This window comes from Mastacembelus armatus, chromosome 5 (genome assembly GCF_900324485.2).
Source record: "Mastacembelus armatus chromosome 5, fMasArm1.2, whole genome shotgun sequence".
NCBI lineage: Eukaryota > Metazoa > Chordata > Actinopteri > Synbranchiformes > Mastacembelidae > Mastacembelus > Mastacembelus armatus.
This window is the reverse complement of record NC_046637.1, coordinates 10,550,740-10,576,984: the sequence shown is the minus strand read 5'-3', so window position 1 is coordinate 10,576,984 and position 26,245 is coordinate 10,550,740. Positions and strand designations below refer to the sequence as shown.

General features: G+C 39.6%; 1 protein-coding gene across 5 annotated transcripts in view; it reads left to right on the top strand.

Annotated features, from left to right (window-relative positions):
- Positions 1-26,245, top strand: part of kcnab2a (potassium voltage-gated channel subfamily A regulatory beta subunit 2a) — a 74,249-nt gene that overhangs the window by 43,112 nt on the left and 4,892 nt on the right. For 4 of the 5 annotated variants that reach the window (XM_026305839.2, XM_026305836.2, XM_026305837.2 and 1 more), the window contains 12 exons: positions 15,779-15,822; positions 16,107-16,144; positions 16,423-16,502; positions 19,572-19,616; positions 20,133-20,177; positions 20,404-20,447; positions 20,733-20,819; positions 21,976-22,061; positions 22,330-22,450; positions 22,801-22,895; positions 24,186-24,306; positions 26,157-26,245. In XM_026305839.2, coding sequence (XP_026161624.1) covers positions 15,779-15,822; positions 16,107-16,144; positions 16,423-16,502; positions 19,572-19,616; positions 20,133-20,177; positions 20,404-20,447; positions 20,733-20,819; positions 21,976-22,061; positions 22,330-22,450; positions 22,801-22,895; positions 24,186-24,306; positions 26,157-26,245 — 895 coding nt within the window. Of the gene's footprint in view, positions 1-6,236; positions 7,298-15,778; positions 15,823-16,106; positions 16,145-16,422; positions 16,503-19,571; positions 19,617-20,132; positions 20,178-20,403; positions 20,448-20,732; positions 20,820-21,975; positions 22,062-22,329; positions 22,451-22,800; positions 22,896-24,185; positions 24,307-26,156 lie in introns of those variants that run through there. The other variant, XM_026305835.2, reaches the window with a different exon arrangement.

Here is a 26,245-nt window from a genome sequence, read left to right as displayed (position 1 = left end):
CTCAGAGGCAGGTGGTAGCATCTTCTGTTGAACAGGACAGATTATTCTGTTCCCTCCACTCACTCACTCTTCAGTTTACTGAGTGTGCTCCCTGGAACTGTGTAGCTCAGCCCTATTTGGTTTAAGTATACTTGTATTTACATAAGCTGTGATGCTGAAATCCCTAGATGGTTGTTAGATTTCTGCTGTATTGTAATGGTCAACATGTTTGCTTAAACTTGTGCTGTTGATTTACCTTATCAAATACTGTATCAGAAGCACAAAATGTAGTTTCAAAGTTGTGGCTAATTGGTGTATATTACCATATATGAAATTTATTAGAATAGACGGATAAATATCTAACAGGTGTAGTGAATAGCATTGATTGTCTCATTGCAGTGGCACCTTTCAGAGACTGTGGTATATTAGGCAGCAACTGAACAGTCAGTTCTTAAAGTGTTTGAAGCTTGAAGCTTGAAAAATGGTGAAGTAGAAGCATATGAGCAACTTTGACAAAGGCTGAATTGTGTTGGCTAGATGACTGGGTCAGTGAATCTCCAATCATCAAGACTCTGGTGGTGTTGTCAGTATGCAGTGCTCAGTTCCGACCTAAGGTGCTTTAAGGAAGAGAACAGGTGAACGGGCAACAGGGTCATGACCACCCAAGGCTTTTTAAAGCGTGTGAAGAGCCAAGGCTAGATTATCCGTTCTAGTCACGCGGAAGAGCTACAGTATGAAAGATTGCTGAAAAACATAATGCCAGCTATAATAGACAGGTATAAGAACATATCTGATGCATCACGACATGCTGTGTGGTCGCAGCCTGGTCAAACTGCCCACGCTGACCACTGTTCCCTTCGGAAAGTACCTACACTGGGCACATGAATGTCACAACTGAACCATGGAGCAGTGATCATCTAAGGAGTCCTTTCTTTTCCACCATAGCCAGGTACATATTCATTATTTACCTGGGAAACATATGGCAGCAAGAAGTATCGCAGGAAGAAGGCAATCTAGTGGAGGCAGGTAGGGAAATTTGGGATATTACTTGGACACATATCACCTACCTAAACATTGTTGCAGACTAAGTATACGCCTTCATGGCAATGGTATACACCTTTGGCAGTAGCCTTTGTCAGCAGAAGAATGCACCCTGCCATACTGCAGATGATCAGGAATTGTTTGAGAAATGTGCATAGAGTTCAGAGCTCTTTTAGCAGCCGTAGTGGGACTTTACACAATATTAGGAAAGTGTAACCATTGCAAATATGCATAGTATAGCCATAATTCTTCTACATGTAAAAACATTTTTTAAAACCTAGCGTGTTTATCTAAAGGTAGAAGACAGTGTTTCAATTCATATTACGTAAGAAGGGGCTTTCCCTGTCCGCTATTTTGTGATTGTCTCAGCTCTTCTGCTCTGCTAGATGTGTCAGCGAGGACAGCTGCAATGATAACTCCTCCTGAGCCCTACTGTCTGCAGGGGAATCTGTCATGTTCACTGGAGAATTAAAAATTGCACGCAGCACTGACTGCTCACAGATGTGACCTGTGTCTCTCGTCAGTCTTCTGTTTCCACAGGAATCCCCATAATAACTAAAATAGTATTTAGCCTTTACTAAACCTGATTTTCTACACATGTACTTGTGTGACAGCTGAATGAAACCTCCAATAACTCTTTGTTATAGTTATTATTCAGATCAGCTATGAGTACAGTTGTAGTTGATTAAAGTACAGAAATTAAACAAAATCCTGATGCTAACAGAACCTGTAAGCAGTAATGTAGATATTTTGTTAAGTAGATAGAGTATTTCTATTTCATTGAAATTAACCTTCATGACAGTGATGAAAGTCAGCCATTAGGAATGTTTAGACACAGCCTTAGGATGCATTAGGTTGTTAGAAAAGCATTACCACATCTGTCAATCAACACTGTCAGTCTCTGTCCTCACATCACTTCCCATTAACTCTTAAGTCCTTTCACCCACTCGCTCACATACATGCACTCCTCTGCCTCCCCACCACCCATAACAGGGGTGCTATCCTTTCACTTAGCTACTTAAGTCATTACCATTATTAAGTTACAACTAGGCATGCATTGCACCGATAATCACAGCCCACCATAAATGACATTATGTCTGATGCCATTTGATTTTTTTTTTTTTTTTTAAGTTAAAAGGAAGAGCTGTACAGATACCAAGACTGAATTAGAGTGAGATAAAAGACCTGTACTATCTGTGACTTAATCTTCATGAGTCTTAAGTTATTCAGGGTTGTTCTAGGTTGTTGTTTGCATAATCTATAAGAATCCTGCTTAATTGCAGTTTTAAAATAAATTCTTTTTAAAGATCACTCTGTCTCCACTACTTTAGACAGACAATGCTTGCTATACTAGTTTGGGCATATTTGGACTTACACCCTGCAGTAACTCTGGATGGCAGCTTTTGTGCCTGTCTCAGCTCAGTGTAGATATTGCCTCAGAGAATAAATAAGACATTCATTGTGATGGCAACAATTTTTGTCCTCTCTGTCATTACCTAAGGGCACTTTTTGTATTTTGTCTGAGCTCACTGCGTAGAATTGATTCAGAGAACTTATGTCTATTTTTAGAGCCAAAGCATTGTAGCAAAGAATCACTGCTCAATACAAGGCCCTACTGTATCTTGGTGATACGGTAGTTTATAACCCTCAATATTTGCCCTCCTATCTTTGCTACTGTCTTCCTTAGTTGCAATATGTTGTCTGTAGTTTGAGAGGTCAGTGTCTGAGCTGGAAATCCTAAAAACAGGACGATTGCCTGAGGCTTCATTATGGCACATTATGGCATCATTTATTTCCCAAAACTTCTTCCCAATCAACTATGAGCAGTACTAAACCAGTAATTTTAGTTTAGTATGTGTGTGTTCTGGAGCTTTATGCACAGTAAGTCATATAGGACTGTCAGTAAGCAGGATACATTTCCACAGATTATTTTTACAGCTTTTTGTTTGAATCTGCGGTGCACTGGTTGGATTACACGGTGGATTTGAATCTCAGTACCGTTGCACTCAAGTCTTTTGTTTTTCTTCTCCATCTGCACACTCCTAACAAAGTAGGCTTTTGTTGGTACCGTTAAATTTTACTCTGCTGTAGTCGTGACCAGTGAATCACATATTTGGGTATATATCTACAATTACATATATCTTCAGCTCCTCCTTTCCCGAAGGAAGTGCAGGGTGCTATCGGTGCTCTGCATTCACTCACAGTGATTGAGTGTCTGAGAGGGATTTAAACAGCTCAGTAGATTTTTGGATAGTCACAAATCAGGCACTTAATCAAAGCAAGGAGACAAAGGCTATGGCACAAGAGGGGCATTGTGATAATACGGGGAGTGGGGGAAGATGGATTTCTTTTCCTTACACTGAGATTTCTTCACCACTGCTATGAAACAACCAGTTTCTTGAGTCCAGCACTAACAATGGGAGTTGATAGGATTTGCTTTTAAGGTGTTATTTAATTGTTTCCCTCTGTACTGATACAAACATTACTTCTTATCGTAAGAGAACACCCATGCATTCGCACGAGCACATACTAAAATCACACTGCTGTGCACATACGCAACGTAATATTGTAAATTAACAATTTTACAGCTGTACTTTCGCACATTATGTAAAGATTATAGAGTTTTAGATGAATTGGTAACACAAAGCAATATTCACTTAATAATAGTATAAAAAATAGTGAAGAGTCATGACAGGTCAGGAGACAGCATGTCCTTTTCAATACACTTCATATGTCAAAACTTCAACAATGGCATAAACACAGAGGTAGTTTATGGAGCATAAGTGCCACACGGATGAAACTTGTTCGTTTCATCCATGTCGTGATTGCACAGCAGAGAGATTTTAAAGGGTTCACTAATCATTTTTTTACTCTGCAGCAGTAGTTGTACACCTTTTAAAATGTTTGACAGGCATGCTCACAGTAATGCCTACTAAGGTGATTTTTTTTTTCAAGAGAACCATACATGTCATCACGCAGTGATAAGGTGTCAGTCATCTTTAATGATCATCTCTTCTGTTTATCTGGTCTTTTGGTCCTTTTCTTGTTTTCCACATATAGTCAAAGAGAATGAAACACTTGCTGTCAATCTGAAGACAGTTGGCAGATTTGCCTGTTGTGAATTATTAAATCATACTAAGTGTGACAGGCATGGTTTATTGGATTGAGCATATTTGTTGCTCACTCTGTTGGCATATTTTTGTTGCAGTTTATAGCTCTTGGTATGTTTATTAATTACAAGGCGTTGGTGCATTTGATGTTCTGTAATTTTTTTTTTTTAGACATTTTTGTAGTACTATTAAAATGAGTAAAGATTACGAGTAAAGAATATTGAGTGCTGCAGTGTTGTTTGAATCGGGGGTAAATAAAAAATGGTTCTTCTATTGATTAATTTAAGCAGTGGTTTACGAGTCTGTCTGCTTGTATTGATTACTGTATCTTGTATTTCACACCAGTAAATAAATGGGTAATTTTTCAGATAAATCAGTGGTCAACAACTGACTTACGTAGCATGCTAATAGCAAGAAATCAGACATTACATAGCTTTAGTGGACATGAAAAGTCCCAACAATATGCTGGATACATTTTAATAATGCTAATACTTGGATATTTTTAGGTGTGCCTTAGGCTGGGTTTTGGTGACATGTTTCCATATGTAACTGGGGCTGCTGAATTTTTTGCAGGGTTGTTAGGTTGGCTTAGCATGGATCACAAGACTGACACTGTATCTGTGCAGCCTGGGTCCCTGTCCCTGGCCTCTCCCACTTGTCATTACCTTTCCCCTGCCATGACCCTAGAGCATTGAACAGTGGCTACAAATTTTCATGGCACTGGTGGTGAGTGTGTGGACTATACGCCTGCGGTGGAGATGCCAGTTCAGACTTTGGCTGTCATGCTCAACTGCTTTGTCAAAATGAGCAGACAGAGGCTGCAGAGGGAATAGCATCAGCTGTGAAATTATTGTCCAGCACCTTGTCCCCAAGTACAGGACATAAATATGCAAAAGTGACAATAATTCCTTGATCTTGCCTATAGTGCATCTTTTTCCACATGTGCTAGTTAAATTGATGCAACTAGCCTTTACATCCCATTATGGTTGGTATTAGTGCATCCCTTTTAAGCAACTTACTCTGTGGGAGCAGTAAAAAGGCTGTATTAAGGTTGGCGTGTCTGCTGTCTGTACATGCTGTGAAATTGAAATCAGATTTCAGTTGAATTAACCCACCCTTCCCCTCAAGTTGCTATGTAAGTCCAGGAGACCAAAAGGTCATAGCTCCAAGAATAGGGCTGTCAATTAGCAACAGTCTGTTTGCTGGATTCCTTTGATGGAGGTTACTTCTTCAACTGCTTTACTATACATGCCTGCTCCTGATGGCATCTCTTTTAATTATCTCCTTGGCACACTAGCTGATGCACTAAGATAAACAGCAGTATTATATTACTGGGAGCATGTGTTCCATCTACTGTCTGTTCAATCTACAGCCACTGTTGTGTTGTGTCCAATTACTGGTGTGGTATTTACTTTCAACCACCAACCATTATTACATTTTTACTATTTACTCTGACACTGTACTTACTGAGCTTCTTTGAGAAGGCTCTCATTGTTCAACAGATTGATTTCTAATAACCAATAAATTGAGCTTTATCTTGTAGAATTGTATAAGACTTAGTTTGACAAATGTGCAGAGTTAAAGCAATTTTTAATCTCTTAATCACAAATTTAATTTCAGGACAAGGCTATAAAAACAAACACAGAATGTTGGATACCTGTATGTCTGTGACGTGTGTGTGCTTTTGACATATATTGTCACAGATAAAGTTACATAATGAATATTACATGGGCAGTTGAACAGACCCACGTGAGAGCCACCTTTTCTGGGGCCATAGGCTATTGCAAAGTCCTGACCAGTGAGCACTGTAGCTTTGTCCTTTTCTCCTGACAAAATAAACTATATTAAGCCACACTGCAGGGCAACAGATGGGCAAAGAACACAACAAATGCACTACCCTTTTCTTTAGAGAGCTACTGTAAACACAAAAGATTTGAATGCCTTGTTCCTTCACGCTGCTGTAGCTCTCTGAATATTCCTCCTCATAGCTTCTCTTCATATCCCTCCCACCACATTCCCTCCTCCTCTCTCTCTCTCCTCCCATCTCCTGCTTGTGTGCACCATGCCGCTTTATGCTGAGCACAAGGCATACCGATGTAAGTTTAATCCAGGCAACGGTTAGAGCTGGAAAGTGAATATGAGATTGCCCTTTTGCTAACGTGCAGTAGTATTCAGTACAATACTCAGCAGTCAGCGCAACTGTCGAGACGGATTCAGAGGGGGAGATGAAAACCTCCTGGAACTGTGTGTCGTGTTTTACTCTCTTCATCTCTTTGTGTGGATTTGTGCGTTTTCACTCTTAAAGCTTGGCATCAAGAGGTGTTATCTCTAGCACCGAGCTTAGCTTTAAAAGGAAATTGCAAGACTCTAAATCTGCCTTTCAGGCTCTGTCGAGCCTCTGATTAATAGATAAAGTGAGAGCAGAACACACTGATGAATCAAGGAAGAACTTGAAGAGGGAAATTCATACAAGCTTGGCTTTTGAGGACTTTTTTTTTTTGTGAAGATTTTGATTTTTCTTTTACTCATTGCGTTGTACTGGAACAGCGTCTTGTGTCATGAGGAACATGCAGTGATTGCAAATTTGTTTTCATATTAGTTGACACCGATGCTGTTCTGCTGTGCTTGGATTTGGATTTCTTTCTTTAAGAAGATTTTTTTCTTCACTTGACCATCAGTACTTCAGTGTTGAATGAATACATTCTGATTTGCCCTCACACCGCTCTGCCCTTCTCATTTGTTAAATTGAACATTTTGAGCTGGTCAGGTGCTTTGGTGACTGAGCTGTGATTTCTAACAGAGACACTGTGATGGTGGATTCAGAGTAGATCAGAGCTGCAGACTGAACTGTCTCTTCAGAGAATCCTTAGGATTTCTATGTCTGGGAGTTTGTCTTACCTGATTTAGCTGGAGGACAGTTTAATTGGACAATCAGACAGTTGGTCAAAAGCCAGGATGCAGGTTTCACTAGTGTGCACAGACCATCGTGGGGGGGTGAGCCGCACCACAGAAGACCGACTAAACCGACAGAATGCAAACAGCCCTAACACAGGCACCCGCAGCAAGTTCAGAGCAGTGGCAATGGTGGCCCGCAGTCTTGGACAACTCTCTGTGCAGAGTGTGCCTTCCTCCAGTGAGCAAAGCATGAAGACTGGCATGAAGTATAGGTGGGTCATGTACAGTAGAAACTGTTAACTGCTCTAAATTTGGCCGTAAAATGTTCCTACATTATGTATCTAGAGCCATCTTAAACTGGAAGACGTGCCAAGTTTATATTAACCTTTGTCATCATATCTTCCTGTCCAAAAGGCTAAATCCCATTTGTATAAAACTGATGACAGTAACTAATTAATTAATTGAACATCCCTAAACTAAATCTGTTAATCACATGGGATCTCAAAGGAGAGATTTATCAATTTTAATTTTAATGAATCTTTTTACTTAAGTGGTAAGAGGTTGTCACGTAATTTGAATTTAATGAGGACACTGACTCCTAATGTGTTCTGTGCGAAGGTGACAGAAACAACTATAGGAAGCTGCTTTTGTTTAGCTTGAAAAGCAGAATTCATTAGCTTTTTATCAGACTAATCTTAGCGCTGCAGTCAGTTTTTTGAACACACAACAAATATTTCCAGACTAGTTGTACTCCTATCACTGAATCAAAAGCTATTTAAGTCAGCTGGCTTGGTTTGGCATATCAAAGAACGTGCAGTGACATGCAGTGAAAACACACTTTGTATAATGATAGCTTTTAGCCCACAGCATTGTATGTTGACATGATGTTGCATTGAATATTTAGTCCAGCTCTTCACTTAGTTGATTACTGTTCCATTGTAGTATTTACAGTTTTTATTATATGGTGGATAAAAGATTTTGTAATGTCTTTAAGGGGAGTTATTTTGCCAGTATGTGAATAGAAATCCCGAGGGGCTATGTTTTGCTGGTCAAAGCCATATTAATGTATAAGCAGAGGTTGGTATGCAGAAAAGTATTTGTAACAAAATGCAAATGAAGTAATCAAATTATACAGGCTTTTACACAAGGGGTGAGAATGGAACAGAAGAACAACTATGAAGTGGAATATCTTTAAAAGCATATTGAGGTGCTGAGGGTAGAGACATAGATAGAAAATAGTAGCGGCAAATTAAGAAATGGTAGGTAGGACCAGGGAGAAAATGAATTCTTTCTAGCTGTACTGACATTATGGTCTGTAGCAAGCTGGCCGTTTATGCAATCTGTCTGTTTTGCATTACAAAGTTCATTCATTCTGTCAGTAGTTATTTTGTGGTAATGACCTTCTCTCCGCATATTCTCCTTCATGATACTCAACTCCTCACTAAAGACAGTTATTTGATATAAAATATTAATTTAAAAGAGCGAGTAAAAACTTAAATCCAATTTGTTATATGTTAATATTATATCCATAATACTATGGATATAATATTGGATATAGATAATATGATGTCTATGTTTTTAGCCTTGGTTTGAGTAGCAGTGTTCCCAAAGTGGGCTATCTTTTTTTTTTTTTTTTTCAAATGTGTTGCTGCTGGTTGTGCTAGAAAATGAATATAATTCAGCTGTTTTTTGGAACATAACATACAAATATTTGTTTCTGTAGTAGTATCAAGAATGCATTAGAAACATCATGAGGCTAATGGAGAGACTTATTGTCTGCAAGCACATTTCTTGTGTATTTTAACTTTTTACCATAACATTATAATGTCCAGTGCTTTGATTGATATTTATAAAATAATATTTCATGAAATAGTCCAGCAAGTGGTCAATGACTTGATTTTTGATAAAACAGCTAATATTTTAATCAACTGTTTATCTTTTCAATAATCAAACCTGAAGAATAACCATGGCCAGGTGATGCTTGGTCTTTAAAATAATTGGAGTTGTTGGAATGGTGATCATTAACAGAGAAATAAATGCTGGGAGTTAATTTAAGGAATAACGTTACACGTCTGAAGGCACACCCCAGTCTTTGCCTCTGATTTGTTAGAGGCCGCTTTGCCCTGGTACACTGTCATTATTGAGGCTAATGATATTGAATGAGTAAAATCATTTTCCGCTTGGGGGGCCAGCAGCTGTTTGTGTTCTTAGCTTCCACAGTATAGTCCAAAGTACATATTGGGCTTTGTGTTTGTGAACTGGGCATATGTGTTATGTAAACTGAAGGTAATGCAACATGAGGCGCAAAGGTTCATGCACTGGATACAATGTAAAATTTGTGGTTTTGAAGGGATGGGATAAAAGGCAAAGGAAAGAGATAGAAAGGGAGAGCCCTAAGGTTAATGCCGGTGAAGGCATTATGCCCAAAAGGAAGTACAGTGGGCTGGAGTGATCTGTGCTCATGTCACTGTGTATCTTTCTGCCTCTTAGAGTTGAAGATTGCAAGTCCTTTAACTTGGCCATGTACTTTTCGTTTCTTCTTTCAGCAAAGATGTTTTTTTTCCTGTTATTGCGGTTAGTGGTTTTAGAACTGCTTCCCTGAAAGAATGTGGTTAAAGGTGTCTTATTCACCCAACAAAGCATTCTATTATCTACGATGCTGTTCTCTTGAATGGCAGCCTTGAGCTTGAATCCGGGCTATCAGTCTACATGTATGGGCAAGGATGCAGCTTAGGTTATAAGTGACCTTCCCTTCAAGGCCCATCAAGCCAGCAAAGCAATCATGTTTTCTAAGTACAGTGCGATTGTGGCATCCTTAGTGGGCTGCTTCACCACAGATTGAGCCATTTTGTAATGTGATAATGGGTCTGGTTAAAATTATCAAGCTCAGCTGCGATAGCCCACACCATCTCCAAAAAAATGCTTAAATAACTTCAGTTAGCACTAAATTAGTGATGACACAAAATGGATTATGATTATGTTAAGTAGTCTTAGAATATCTGGAAAACTGAGCAGGCAGTGCAGGTGAGGAGACAATCCCATAGCAGCCTGCTTTTCTCAGTCCAGCATCAACTCTTCTTTCAATCAGCCAATCCCAGGGAGGCTTAACAGCTACGGTTATTTGCTTAGATGCAGGGCATAAACTGCTGAAAAGTAATACTGAGGTGAATAGGTTGGAACACATATCACTTTTCAGTTGCAGCATGCTTTTGCTTTGTGCAGGCTAAATTTAAGAGCTTACTATAATCCAGTGGACAGCAGCTGTGTTTGAGAGATACTTTTTTTTTTTTTTTTCTCGGTCAAAGCACAGGATTGTGTGTTTTTTGTTTTTGTTTTTTTTTGACACAATATGCATCAGTATCGTTTGCTGCAGTGGCCATGTAAATTAGAGCTGACTCACCTCCTCCCCTGGTGTAAATCTACAAGTAACTCAGTTTAGCCTTGACTGTCAGTAGGATTCCTCACATTTCTGGAGGTCCTCTTGTGGTTGTAAAGTTAACAGTGAATCACAGCCACTGTAAATAGCTACTGGCAGTGTTGTGTATGTGGATGGCATTTACATCCTACCACTGTGTTGTTTGAAGTTGTGACTTATCTCTGTGACAGAAAAAAGAGATCCTCCAGCATTGTCTTAGTGTAGTGCACCTTGAAGTTAGCTGATGTAACAGATGGCAGGAATTACAGAGAAAAGAATGTGAGGAGACCAAAGATTTGCAAAAGAAACTTAGAAATTGAGGTTCCCTGTTTTGCTGATAGCTGTGATTACAAAATGAGAACCGATTGATCGATGGTGCTATGAAATATTTTCTCTTTAGGAAAAAAGAAGTATTTTCAGTATTTGTAGCACAAATGCAAAAGCAAGCATTACTCAGGCTTGGGTGACAAAAGCTGTGGGTGTAAGATTTGGGGCGTTGTGAGTGTGGGTGCATGCTGGGACGTTTTCCTGCATTCTGAGGGCTCTCTTCATGAGGGAGCCAGCTTTCCACAGCCTGCACCTCCCCCTTAAAATATGAATCATAAATAGACAGCGGTAGTTGAACAGAACACACATATATATCGGTACAATTTGGCCACTGTGATGTAAATACTAAGACTCATCGGCAGCACAGATTTCAGGCTACAGTAGCCACTTAGGTACCATCTTAAATGTGCACAGAACATTTGCCATCTGTTTGCTCTGGGCTTGTGGAGAAAAATTGCCAAACGGTGGGATGGTTAGCTTATTGACGTAGGCTTGTGTTTCACTGTATGCACTGACATTATGTCTGTGTTGGTGTATAGCAGAGCGAATGAGATTGGGGGTTGTTGTGGAATATTTTGCCTTTGTGTCTATAAGCATATCTGCATGTGAGACACACAACACACTTGTGTTATGTTGATGGAGAAAATGAAGGCAGCTGCTCTTTCTTTGCCTCACTGACAGAATTTAGTGTGCGTGTGTCTGAGGCACCACTCATTTTTCTCTGCATGTTTTTTTAAATGCTCTAGATTTGGCTGAAATTATAATTATTCTGTTGTTCACTACTAAGAAGATACAAACCCTTCATTCATTTGGTATACATCTTGTAGTCATTTAGTGTACACTGTTTCAGACACTTGATGTGGACGAATTTCATTTCATTTCCCCACTGTGATTCTGAGTACAGTAAGGAAATGGGTTTCAATTTATAAATGTGTGCTAGCTCAGTAGGCTTGTTTTGCCAATGAAATTAGTTTTTAGTTTTCTCGGTGCATGTGAACCAATAGGGAAAACCCCAAATACCCCACAGCATCGCGTTTAGTCGTGTGTATTATCATTATTTAACCTCAGCATTTTTTTAATTAGGCAGATGGCATCAAGTTGCTTTGAATTGATACAGTGCTCAGTGCACTCCTCTTTTTATCAGCAAGACAATCTGAGCCTTTTATGTCAATACCTCTTATTCCTTTATTTGTTATTAGAGCTGCACCAAACCCTTATTTCATTATCAATTATTCTATTATTTTTCCATTGACTGATGAATTGTTTGCTTCCTTTTGTTCCAATTTTCAGACAAGTTCAGGATTATAAAATGCATTCGGTCTGTTGCCATTATTGGTGAATGTACTCATGAGTAGTAACCAGTATCCTTTGGCTATGGTTCTCAATTTAAAAACATGCCTTGATGTTAGAGCTCAGCTCAGTGTGGCTTTGAAATACTGTGTAAGAGCCACTGCAAAGACTTAGATTCCCCCATAGGTTCAAATAAGTTTCCCCCTAACTCCTTCCCAGCATATAGCAGATTTTCCTTCCCTGTGGGTACTGGCAGATTTATCCCCAGACAAGAGTCTCTGAAAATGCTTGTTAGAAGAAAAACAAATTCAGCCTCAGGAAACTCTCTGAGCTGACAATCTGGGTATACATAAAAGAAGTCTTAAAGTGCCTTCTGGCTTTTGTATGTATCAGGTTGTTTCCATATTTCAAATAAAATCACATTTGACATGTTCTGCAGCTGCTGTCAAACATGACACTGCAAGCAAATCCCCATACATCGTGTATAATTGAGAATGTGTTCATTTAATGGCTTTAGAGAGAGAGGACTTATCTTGCTAATTATAAGAAAATCAGAAATGACAGACACTTCCTCAAATAGAAACAAGACTGAAGGTATTTTTTTTAAAGGGTCTTTAAAAATTAAATTTATTAAATTAAGAAAAATTAAAGGTATTGTATAGCTCTGATATGCTGAGACGTGAACTTAAAAGAAGAGTTTGAGACTTTGAGAAATGCATTTATGTAATTTCTTGTGGCAAGGAAGGAACTATATCACCTGGTTGACAGAGATTAGAAAAATGATTGAAGTGGGTAGTCTTCTCATCTAACTGTCTGCATGAAAATGGATTAGCATAGTTCCCCAAATGTGAAATGTTAAACAATAAACTCAAAAGTCCTTGTCCAATCAAATCTCAGCCCTGCAATTTCATCTCACCACTTTATCTGAAACAAGAATTGAGTCTTTCTGTTTTGAGTTGCTGAATGAGATTTCAAGTTTAATATCAATAACATGAGTGCTGAGGTAAATAGGCTAAACAGGGATAATGACTTTCAAGCAGAGCTGAATGATTTACTTAGGCATTGTGTCGAGCTAAGCTAAGTATAAATTGACCTGTGTGTAAACAAGACCCAAATATATCTGCAAAGTCACCCTTGAATAAATCAACATAACAAAATAAAAAAGCTTTGCCTTATTCCCCTTGGACTTTGTGGTGATTGGAACGCAGATGTTAACAGAAACCTGAGGGACAGGTTACCTTGTATTTCAAAAATAAGCAGACTGGATGTAGTTTGGTAACTGCATGTTCTGTTCACTGGATCCCATCTGGCTTTTGTCCGTGTGGGTTCAGCGGTGTTACTGTCCTGTTCTGTACCTCCTTCATTATTGAGGAGAGTGTGAGAGGGATAACCGTACTGTTGACTGCTTCATGTCTGCTGAGGCTCATCAGGAACCTGAGCCTGGCCTGTTTAGTGGCCCTGACAGAGGGTCATTGCATCAACACACAATGCAGTACTGAAGGTCAGTCTAGTAAAATATTGAGCACAACAGTGTGTTGAAAGGGGATGTCCTTACAATGGGAACAATGGGAAGGGCAGAGCTGTGTATTCTGATGTCCTTGTTACTTATTTTTAGCTTTGGGAAAGTGCTTAAAAGCGCTCGTACTGCATGTGCAGCATTCATGGTTAAAACATGCTTATGCAACACTAACACAGTAAGCTTCACTTTCTGATGAGTCTTAACACCCTGATGGAAATGGTGCAGCTCAAGAAGCATATTTATGTGGTTGTTCCTTGTTTATCTAATTAGACAGGTTTACTCATTTATTGGTGCATAGCATGCACTGTATTAACACTATAAACAATTTAATCACATTTGGTTCTTAAAGCTGCCCAGCCAAAGTGCACAGCTTGAAACATACTATCAATGTACTGTGCAATAGCACAACCCAGGCAGATTCTTTAGTATTTACAAAAAGATGCAGTCAAGCAGAATTTTGTGCAAAGATATTTGTACTACCATTAGACAGATATCTTAGTCCATCTTTGTAAACACTCAATTCCGTCAGTAAGCTGCTTTTGATTTCAGTTATCTGTGTTTGTGAGGCCGAGCAGCAGTCCCCTGAAGGGATTTTTTACACATGCAATTAAGAGACAGTTAATTGTAGATCAGCTCCAGTGGTTTGCCAGAGGGGACTTGTGTTAACCTTGTCACTGCAGGGCAGCATAGTCCAACTAGTTTCTCTTGTCACTTTGTCTTCTTGCCTATGACTGTGTAGGGTCCTATACATGACGTCATCAGGCTCTCAGATATAAACAGTAACACGATTACAGACCTCGCTGACCAAATCAGATCTTTTTAATGAGGCTCCTAATATAAAATACGCTTATCAAAAATGCTGTACTTGCGAAATAGAGAACATAAACTGGGTATGATTTTGCTATTTCTCATTACTGCTTGAGTTCACAGAAACCTAGCTCAGAAAATGGTTGAGTTTTGCTGTGATATGCTGTTTTGAAATATCCTGAGTTACAAAATCATGCACATTCACAGTGGTTTAGTCGAAGAAGAGTGGAACTGATGATGATGATGTAACATTTAACTCGATTAACTCCTTTACTTTAGGAAATAAAGCTTTTTTTTTTTTTTTGTTCAGTGTTCTTGATCTTGGTGTTTAGACCAGTGTTTTGTTAGTAAGTGCAGCAATTCTGCAGTCTTTTGACTTTACAAATCCTCTTCACACACATTCAATCCCAATCACACATGCAGTCACACGCATGGTGTATGCACACACAACACACCTGTTCTGTCTTTGTCTCTATTTGTTTTCATTTCACAGCTGTGTTTCTATACAGGCAGTCTTATAAAAAAAAAAAAAAAAGATATTAGACATCCTCCCACATGCTCACTTTGACTCCTGCACATGTTACATCATCTCTGATGCCACATTTCTTTTTTTCTTTTTACAATGCCAGCTTGTCTTCTGAAGGAGGTTGACCAAAAGTAGCACACTTTAATAATTTCTGAGATAAAAGGTATCTAAAGAAATATAACCATCAAGGTCTAAAGTTACACTGGATCCCTTTTCAAAAAATGAAACAGATTAGTTGTTTTAGTGATTACAACTAATTTGTATGATGATGATATATTTTAACCAGAAAACATTCGCACCTTAGAAGATTGCACAAAAGGTTCAAAAGCCAAACCAAAGCTGTGATTGTCGGTAGAGTGGTCTATCTGGTCTGTGATGTGCTCAGAGATGCCAGCTTTAGAAGCAAGTTATGGTGAATAGTCAAACTTCTGTGTTACTGGTGGGGATTTTTGTTGGATGTCGCCTGAGGGATCCTGGTGTGCTGTATGAAATTTTAGTGGATGTCATGGTGGGCCTACTTAAGACCCACTTCCTCTCTCTGACTCTGACACATCTGCACACATACGCACACAGTATACATGCACACAAATTCTCATTGTCAAGTGTTACTGTCCTTCTGTACCCATCCATTCTACATGTCAGTAATGGCTTCAAATTCATCCAAAACCCTCAGCTTCCATGACTGTAAGCTCCCTCTTCAGTAAAACATTAAGAATAGACTCATATACAGAAGACTGATGGGGTTATTTATCAATCAAAGAAAGTAAAAAATGATGGTTACAGTCCTTCTCTAATGGTCATACCCACCTGTGCATAACGTATCACACATTACTGCCACCTCAGTAATGCAATTCTTTCTGTTTTGACAGAAACCTTGGGAAGTCGGGCCTGCGGGTTTCCTGCCTTGGATTAGGTAAGAGTCTCTTGGATCATAAGACAGAAATTTGCTGAACCCCAAAGACTCTGTATAACATATTTTTAGGGGCAAGTATTAACTCCACAGTCCTTTATCTTTAGATAAGAATAGTGGAAAAAAAAAAACGTCAGTAGCAACTCAGCAGAAGTTATAAAATACATCTTGTTTTACACTATGTGCAGTAGCACTTGTGCAGAACATATTGCATAGTGTGCATATGCACACATATGTGTGTTTGTGTATTTATACTGTGACCCTCACCTCCCTGTCATTCTCTGTAGGAACATGGGTGACGTTTGGAGGACAGATAACAGATGAGGTGAGAGCAGATGGATTTATCATCTCCCATCAGTTAGAGTTAGGGAATGGAAACCCTCTATATGATCTGGCATATGCTGGATTCCTCAGGAAGCCTATTTTTACATATAGTCATAACACAGTGCCAGAGAGAGTCAACAGCCAGAGGATAAACAGTTCATAGGAAGGCAAAGCCGTAAAGACCTTTTTTAGTATTGTGAAAAAAGTTTTAATAATTGAAAGGCCCTGACACATCACATCAGCCCCCTCTCTGTTCCTTCTCCCCTGCTCTCTCAACAGATGGCAGAGCAGCTGATGACTCTGGCCTATGAAAATGGCATCAATCTGTTTGACACAGCGGAGGTCTATGCTGCTGGGAAGTGAGTATATATTGTGCCACAGGTCACTCCTCAGTGAGCAGTAACAGCAAATATTATGCAAACATTTGGCAGATTACAAAGTCACAAGGTACAGGTTATAGATTAGTTACTATGCTTGCATGTTGTCAGGTGTGAGCCTGATCCTCAGTGGTAAGCAGCTGTTCAGGGCATTATACAAAAACTAAATGCTACATTGCTATGTCCAGGACTCAAGCTGTCACTGTCTTGTGTGTTTATTTAACCCTACAGGCATCTAGCCATGCAAATAGTTTCAGTTTAATGTGCAGAGGCTTTTGAGGACAACAACCCTGTGTAAAGGCAAATGAAATTTTGTTCAAACTATTTGAAACATTGAAAATGATACGTCTGTGTAACGTATAAGCACCTGCATTTTCAATTTGGAAAAATTTGGATTTTGCAAAAATAGTCAACAGTTTAATTTAGACTGTTGTGCTAGCAAAAAGTAGGTTCAGCATCACAGGAGATTGTCTCTGTCCTTGGATGTAAACCTGTCCTATTCATCAATACTCTGTTATGCTTTCTGTAACATTCATGAGGGTTTAAGCCTTGGGTTAAATGTACAGGGCAGCTGGTAATATTTTTCACCTGAGAACACAGCACTGTAGTGTCTTGTTGCTGTATGATGGTTTGAATTCCGGTGTGGATTAATCTGGCTTTGTAGTAACTTGGGTGCTTTGAAATAATCTGAGGGATTATCCTTTGCAAACAGTATCTCTGATTAACAGCAGCAAGCCCTGTTTTTTTTTTTTTTTTTTTTTTTTTTTTTTTGGCTTCCAAGAATATTCTAGTTTTGCCATTATCCTTCAGGAGATGTATGAGAGTACTAGTGTTGCACAAAAGAGAAAAAAAAAAGCATGCAGCTGTTTTCATTCCGTTTTTTTCCTAATTTCTCATCGAATGTCTCAGTAGCCCGTCTGCTACGTATTGTCATTGTTCTGGGAAGCTTTCAACCGTCAGTTTGCCTTGTTGTTTTCGCCAGAAAAATCAGGCACAAAGTTGATCTTTATGTCACAGAAGCCTTACTTATACTGACTTTGATCATTGTACTACCACAACACAAACCACAGGAAGGACAAATTGGTTCGACACGTGTGTATGTTTGTGACGGCTCAGCATGTGCTGCACAGGTGTTAATCCTGACAGCTTCCACTGAAAAGCACTGCAGAGGAGCTTATATTACACACATACCGTATGCAACGTAGAACAAATCACACAATTTGCACATCACAATAAAGAAAGCTTTGATGTAAAGTCCTTGCCTTGCTGCGATTCCTTCATCAGTCAGACTTGGAATGTGAAGCGGTGCGGGTGGTTGTAATCGACTGTCAACCGCCTGCTTGATTCTGTGTGCAGACACGGGCAGATAAAAAAGGATGTGCTCACACTCCTCACCCTGCTCATACACAGCCATTGGCATGTTTGTTCTGGCTTAGCCCTACAAACCACAGAGACAGTCCCCAAACAAGCGTTCAACAGAAATATTGAGATTCATAAGTAGCATATCCATCTCAATATGCAAGCTACTGTTGCGCCAAAATACAAATAAATATGTGTAATTGCACAAATAAAGATGCTGTGCTTAGCCCATGTAGCGCTTGTTATCACCCATCACATATGGCATCAAAGCATTTTAAAGTCTACAAGTAATTGGCAGAACAGAATTTCCATCTTTATCTTCCTTCAGGCTTAAACATTTTGCACTAGATGCTTAATAACTGCAAGTTATTGTGTGAGACCAGTGACAAATCAGTAGCATAATTACAGAGAAACCTGAAGGTAATAACATATTATGAAATCCATGAATAATGCAGCGATATGCTATTGCTGGTGCCATAAGTCATAACATTGATTCGGCAATGGGCCTAATTAATGGCTGGATGAAGAAAGTCACCCAGCTCAAGGCACACTGTACTTTATAGTTAGGTCGTTTCAAATTACTCACATTTCAGAAGGGCAACACACAGAACGCTCTGTGGGTGTTTGCCAGAGACACGCAGACACACATTATTGCTCTCACAGGAATAGTAGGGCCGTCGTTGTTTATAAAGGTGTAAGTCCAAGCTGGCAGGTGGTGGTAGTGCCACACCTACTGTACTCATGCTGCTAGTTGGATCGACAGACTGTACCAGACCAAATACACAGAAGCAGGGCCAAATACGTTTTTTGGTGAAGTTATAGGTATAATTGAAGTTACCTTTTTAATAAGTTATAATATTTTGTATATCAGGTTATTTATTTTATTCATCTTTTTGTAACATGATCCTTAGAAATAAAACATACAGATAAACAAAAGAAAGATAAATACCTAGTAGCAGTCCCAGTAGCCAACCTTCGTACGGGCATAATAGTCTGACAGTCTAATCTCATTGTTACAACCATTAGACTGTGTCGTCACTCAGGGTGTATCAACACAGACACACTGCAACTTCAAGGAGCACTAAAGCACTGACACAGGAGAGATGAATTATGAACCTTGTAGTCCTTCTAGTTAAATACACACCTTGACAGCAAAACATCATTTATTTGAAGAAAGTTGGATGATTTAAAGCCATCAGATAGGAAGAAAGGGTTATTGATTAGAACAGCTCTCCCTATTGATCCATGCACCCAAAACAAATTTTAGTTGTTGCTGTGTTTTACTTCTCAGAAATGCCCAAATATGAGATAAATATAAATTTGGAAAAATGTCTTATGAGGAGGTGTCTCATTATTTGTCAGCATGAGAGGACTGGAGAGACATCCTGCTTGACAGGTTTCTGTCCAGCCCTAATGAGCCCCATGTTGAACGTAATGTCACTCATTACCACCCCTGTGGCTGCTAATAAGTGACACAGTGGTGGCTCCACTGCACAGCTGGGTCCAGGCGCCGTACACTGTGACCTGGCAGCTAATTCATTCTCACCAGCTCCAAACAGGTGCTCTTTCCAGTCAAAGATCTCTTATGCGTTATGTGTTGGACTGTTTAATTTAGGGCTTGAAATTATCATTCAGCAAGTCAGGCATAAATACTCTTTATTTGATCAAGCCTTCTCTCCTTCTGCTTTCCAGGGCAGAGGTGGTACTGGGAAATATCATAAAGAAGAAAGGATGGAGGTATGAGACACACTTTCATTGAATTTTGTGTTTTTTAATTTCCGTCCCAGCCAGCCTCCCTAATCTTGTATCATCTCCAGGCTGTGTGTTGTGAACTGGAACAGATAGGTAGAGAAATGAAAGATTAATGCAGGCAACCGTGCCTTGACTACACTCCTGTGTCCCTCCTCAAAGAAGCTGAATAATGGATGAACGTCTAGTGCTATGTGTTCTGTTTTGTCAGGCCTTGATTGGCATTTGTAGAACTATGTCAGGGTGTACGACTACACCACTCATTCACTGGTGCTGCCTGAGTTCTGGCACAGTCGCACTTGTTGTGGGATGTGGGTGAGTGCGATATGAGGGAATAAGGTAGAAATGCATAATTACCGCACTGCTTCCAAACGTTCATCATAGATGTTCATAGATAGAGTACATATTATATACTTGTATCAGCCTAAGAGATCACCACCTTTACCACATCATAACTCTCCATGTTTGTTGTGTTTTATGACGGTGCTCGTTTTTCATTTTCAGACGTTCAAGTCTGGTGATAACGACAAAGATCTTCTGGGGTGGAAAGTAAGTGTCATTTCTCATGAATGAGAAACGATCCTTCCGTATAATTTTTCTGTAATTGTGCGATGCTCCTGCTTAATGAGTTCATGCGTTATTCAAACTAATCTGTTGTCAGGTACTGCCAAGAAAGCCAAAAGTTTTATTAGGTCATATTTCATATTTACATCATTATTTTATTTTATTTTAAATGCTTTTTTATAATGCAAGGTCCAATTTAAATTTTTTGTAGAGCGGAAACAGAAAGAGGTTTATCCCGAAAACACATTATAGAAGGTAAGGCAAATTGTTGGATTAAATGCTGACACTGCAGCAAGAAAATACTTCCTAATTAGTTGTGTTGGCTTAAGGAAATCAAGACTGCATTTTAATAATTGACATACTAGAGTATTATTAAAGTTGCCAAGAAAACTTTTTTGTAGAATAACCCTATAAAAATGAATTGTTTGGGAAATCTGGGCAATGATTATGTTGCTGTTTGTACTGTAGTTTCAGATTGTATGAATAACTTCGCACAAGAAAGATTCACTGTTTCTTATTAACGGTAGTGATTATTTCTAGGTTTAAAAGCATCTCTAGAAAGACTGCAGTTAGACTATGTGGATGTGGTTTTTGCGAACAGACCGGACCCTAATACACCTATGGAAGGTAATGCAGCTTTTGACTCTACTTGACTTATTGCCTTTAATTATCACCTACTTTTTTTTTTCTTACCCTGTCACATCCTCTAAACCATGTTGTCCTTATGTTTTGGCATATTGCACATTTTAAAAAAAATGCATCTCTTTTCTGTCTCTATGACTACTGCAAAATGAAGACTCCTGTAACTAAAATGTCTATTTTTAAATGCTGCATGTTGTCCTGGTGCTTCCACCTCCACAGTAAGAATGAGGATAGATACTAATGCTGGAGACCTTTAAATGGCACAGTGCTAAATGTGTGTGGGCTCAGCTGGCCACACAGTATCCATATGCTCCTCTCCGGGTTAGACTTTGGTCAGAGGTCATCTTCCTGCCTTCATTTTGATGCTTCACCGGCTCGGGCTGTTTCACAATACTTCAGTGTCGTGTTAGTCAGAAGTAGCAGGTGTTGTTTGATGCAAAAGTTGAGGCGAATCTTTTGCTCATCTGCCCTTTAAAGATTGCACACAGTAGCACACATCAGCAGCTCTGAGTCCATGTCTTCAAGTCTACAGTTGTTAAACCATCTGGTATATTTTATTCTGGAAACAGCTAAATCGCAGATTACAGAGTAAAAAGGAGGTGAACCGCTGTTCTCAGTTTACAGAGAAACCCCCTTAGCCCAAGCACCCACTAGTTGACAGAAGGGCTGTTTTGTTATTTCAAGAGACTTCTCAGAAGCAACACATCTGCAAGGTGAAATAGATGGATGGGTAGAAGATGGCCCACCCATTTTATTGCACCTTGATTGTTATCAAATATGCTTGTGGATAGAGGTCAACCAACGAAAAGACGGAAATTACAGTCTGGTGGTGTGAGATTTCACCCACCATTGCACAGGGTCAGATGTGGCTGTAAAATGAAATGGTCTGACATATAATCTGATGGTTTTAAATGAACTATGTAGTGATGTGTTGACAGAATGAAATGAGATTCATCTCTGTGTAACATTCAGTCTAGCACGGTCAGCAAAAAACACCCTAATCCTTGACATATTTTTCATTTTATAGATCCAAGCATGGCTTTTAAATCTCATCATTCTGAATTACAGAATCAGCTTTTCCACCTCCCTTCTGAATGCCCAGTCCATTTGGAACATGTTTTTTTTGTGTTCCTGCTTTCAGAAACAGTCAGAGCAATGACCCATGTGATAAATCAAGGCATGGCCATGTACTGGGGAACATCCCGCTGGAGCCCAATGGAAATAATGGTGAGACTTAGTTTATCTGGATAGATGCAAATTAATATTAATTATCAACACAGAAGCAGTTTTTCCTTCCTTCCAAAAGATTGCTCTTAATTTCTGGCAGTTTCTGCAAGGCGCACTAGCACAGATGCTGAAATCAAAAATGGTCAAATGTATAAATGTAAACTTGATTAAACCCTAATCCAGGGGTTGTGGAAAATCTGCGATAGCCATGTAGCACTGTACTGTACAGCAAATGAGCCCGATCCGGTTTATTTTGTGTTCTCTTTAGGAAGCGTACTCTGTGGCACGACAGTTCAACCAGATCCCTCCCATCTGTGAGCAGGCTGAGTACCACATGTTCCAGAGAGAGAAGGTGGAGGTGCAACTACCTGAGCTCTTCCACAAAATAGGTGAGCAGTGATGGCCTCCTGTGGCTTCTTTAACGTACAGTAGGGCTATAGGAGCTACGTGAATGCTGATTGCATTTTATACTGTTTTTATTTGTGAATATTTTTGCCCTTTGTGGTGCAATGACACACAAGCCTGGAGACAAGCTAGGTTTGCAACCACAGATTTGATGCAACTGAACATCATATGTCCCTATTAGTATTTTTTATTTTGTAGGGCTTGTCAGGAGATCATCACATTTTTTTCACATGTGGACAGATAAAATCTGTCACTGGCCACACTCTGAGATCTCTGAGCTTGTATAAGCTATTGTTTCTTAGCGATTTTGATGAGCCAGTGTTTTTATTCTCAGGTGTGGGGGCCATGACGTGGTCGCCCCTGGCCTGCGGGATCATCTCAGGGAAATACGACGGCAGAGTGCCTCCGTACTCGCGGGCCTCTCTGAAGGTAGACAGACCCCCGCTTGCTCTTTTCTGTCCATAGCCCACTTTGATCATCTGTGCTGGTGTCACTGTTGTGTGTTTCCTCATTGGTTGCTGGTGGTTTATTGTGTTGTTTGTGTGTTTCAGATTCTGTAACATCTCTACACATCACGTGTACCTGTGTGTTTTCAGTGCCATGTTAACACCATGCACTGTGTGTTTCATTGCAAGCAGTGCTGTTGACACTCTTTTCCAGCCAGTGTCAGCTTGATGCACGAGCACACACAATATGTGCGCACAAAAATACATCCACATAGAAAACAGTGCAGCATGTTTGCATGCTAACATGCTGTTTGTTTATAATTAGAGATAGTAACACATTTTAAACTGAAGCTAAATAATTGAATTGGTGATTAAGCATGAAGCAGTTCAGTGCGTTTTTCCAGGCACCTCATGTGACCTAGAATAATAGTTTGAAAAATATTTGTTTAGCTCTAAGCATAAAGGACAAAACAGGCATATTAACTGAACATTAATGAGGAGAAGAGGCACATTTCATGATTTAATTCAGTGAGCACTCAAAACCCCAGTGGAATATTTGTCTTTAAAGTGACAGATGAACTGCAGCAACATTGTCTGATCAGCAGCTACACACTGTACATCCAATCTAATTACATTTATGTTAATTAAAACAAGAGGAACATAACAGGAAGTTTTGAGTCTCAGAAAACTGAACCGATACATTACACGCGACCCAATGCAGTGATGATGTGCCTTCGTGGTGGAGTGGCATGTTGTGTATCTGTGGATTGTGTGTCAGTGATTGTCAATTAGGCCCACCGTAGTTCATCAAAGTAGCTGTCCATGGTGTTTGGTATCTTTTGCCAGCTTGTGTTCAGTGTTGCCTGTGGATGTTTGTGGTATTTTGGCTTTATGACGCAGTGATCATTGTTACTGGTTCATGTCTACTACTAATAGCATTATGGTGTTGTTCCTGACACTTGATATTTTAAGGTTCTAATATTGAGAAAATAAAAATTTCTTATTTAGCTGAAAGCTAACAGATACTGTATCATTTTAAAAAGGTAAAATAACAGCACAGAAGTTGTGTAATGTTTCTAAATGTATCATTTTATAATGAACAGAAAATTTAGCTTTTTAGTAACTGTAGCTGCAGCTATGTTTGCCTGGCTATAGTGTAGTCAGCAGGAGACAGAGTCACGTGTTTAAAAACAGGCCCTGGTGACACAGGAGCTGCGGCGCAGCGCTGTGAGCAGGGCTGTGTTTTTGAGCAGGTGTGCTGTGTTTTCGACAGGGTTACCAGTGGTTGAAGGACAAGATCTTGAGCGAGGAGGGCCGACGTCAGCAGGCGAAGTTGAAAGAGCTGCAGGCAATCGCGGAGCGGCTGGGCTGCACTCTGCCCCAACTCGCCATCGGTACGCAGATACACTCTGCCGCTCTCTCTCTTTCTGTCTGTCTGTCCGTCCCTCTGCCTCAGATGGGCTGAGGTCAGGGCTGCTCTCGCAGCTGTCTGGTTTGACTGTGTTATGTTGTCCTGCATGTGTCTGTGTTGTAACTACTATAGTCTTATAGAAATTAATTAATAAAAAGAGAAAGTGAAATTGAGAATTAGAAAATAAAGGCAAATGGTGGATGTTAATGGGAGATAAACCCATCTATATGATCGATCACCTCTTGGTATCCAATAAGAATAACATTAATTGAATATACGATATTTTCTCTGTCCCTTCAGTACATCATAGCAGTGATGTTGTGAATGTCATCACATAGTATGCAAATATGTTTGCAGTATGTGTTTGACATACATTTTTAATATTTTGGTGTTAACATGTTTCTAACAGTTTGCAATGTCAGCATTAAAATAGCTTCTGTGACAGAAATCCAGAGAATGACCAATATCGATCCACTGCTGGGCAGGAAAGTGAGAATGTGCAAAGTCCAAAGATGCACACTCCTGCGAGGGCTTTTAAAGCTTCAGACTTGAGGGACACAGCGAGTAAATCTGGGACTGTGGCTCCTATCGGAACACAGATCACAGCAGATGTTTTATCCTCGCAGTAATGCACTGTCATAGATTAGGTTTCACGGCCCATTAGTGGACACCCTCATCTCTTCCAATTACTATAAATCCTTCCAGCGCTCCCGAAGGCAGCACAGGAGATTTATGTTTCCCATGTAGTCCTCTACATCACTGTGGCACTCTAGTATTGAATAAAAACTATGTAAGACAGACTCCTTCCTGCCTTTGGCTAGATAGTGAGTCCCAGTGCTACTGGAGCAGGTGGTAAATTCAGGAATCAGATGTGGGTGTGGTGTGGGAGAATAAAGTTAACGGATGTTGTGGGTATCCCAGTGGCCCGACAAAAGCTCTACTTTTGCATCTGTTGTCTTCTTTGGCTGTTTTTTCTCATGCTGGTTGAAGATTTGTCTAGAATCATAATCCCACTGTTTTTATAGCACAGTAATCCATCTCTCTATGTATAATCTGCTTACAAGTGTATTGTCATGAATTGCAAAAGCATATAATTGTTACATAATATGACTCAATTATAACACACCCAACAGAGATGGAGCTTTTTGTCTTATATCAACAGTGTATACAGAAGCTAAAAGTGGCAATGAAATGCTGTCTACATGTTGATTCATAAGTAGAAATATCACTAATCGATTAGTAAAATGTTTCTAGCTCAGCTATTTATGTATCTTACAGAAAGTGAGTCTGTAACTTTTTTCAAGCATAAATATCCAATAGTTCATTTCCTTAATTGTAACTCCGGCAGATTTGGGGTTTTGGATCATTTCTGACACTTCACTGACAAAACATAGAAGCGACTAATCAAGAAAATCATCAGATTAATCAATATTGAAAATAATTATACTTACTACGTATATGCTGTCAGTGTATATGCAGGTTACACCTTTATACTTAATTATTTTGAATGTAGGACTTGGATATGTAGTGGCATGTTGTGATGTGATAGTGTTAAACACTGTGAAGGATCTGAATTTTACACTTTTATACTGGGTTTTTGTATGAATGTTAGCAGCAAGCTATGCTTTGGACAAGAATGCTGCAGTGGCTTTCTGGTTTTATCAGGATTGTTGGGTTGCAAAAGGAAATGTTGTTAAGCAGGTTAAAAGAAAATCGAACTGGTGTGTGGTTGGAGAGTGTTGTGCAGCACTTGTGTTTGAATCAGAGTGTGTGTGTGTGTGTGTGCCTAAAGCCATGGTGAGGGCATCATTGCTGTTCACTGCTCTCCTGCAGCATGGTGCCTACGGAACGAGGGGGTGAGCTCTGTCCTTTTAGGGGCGTCCAACACTGACCAGCTGATGGAGAACATAGGAGCGATACAG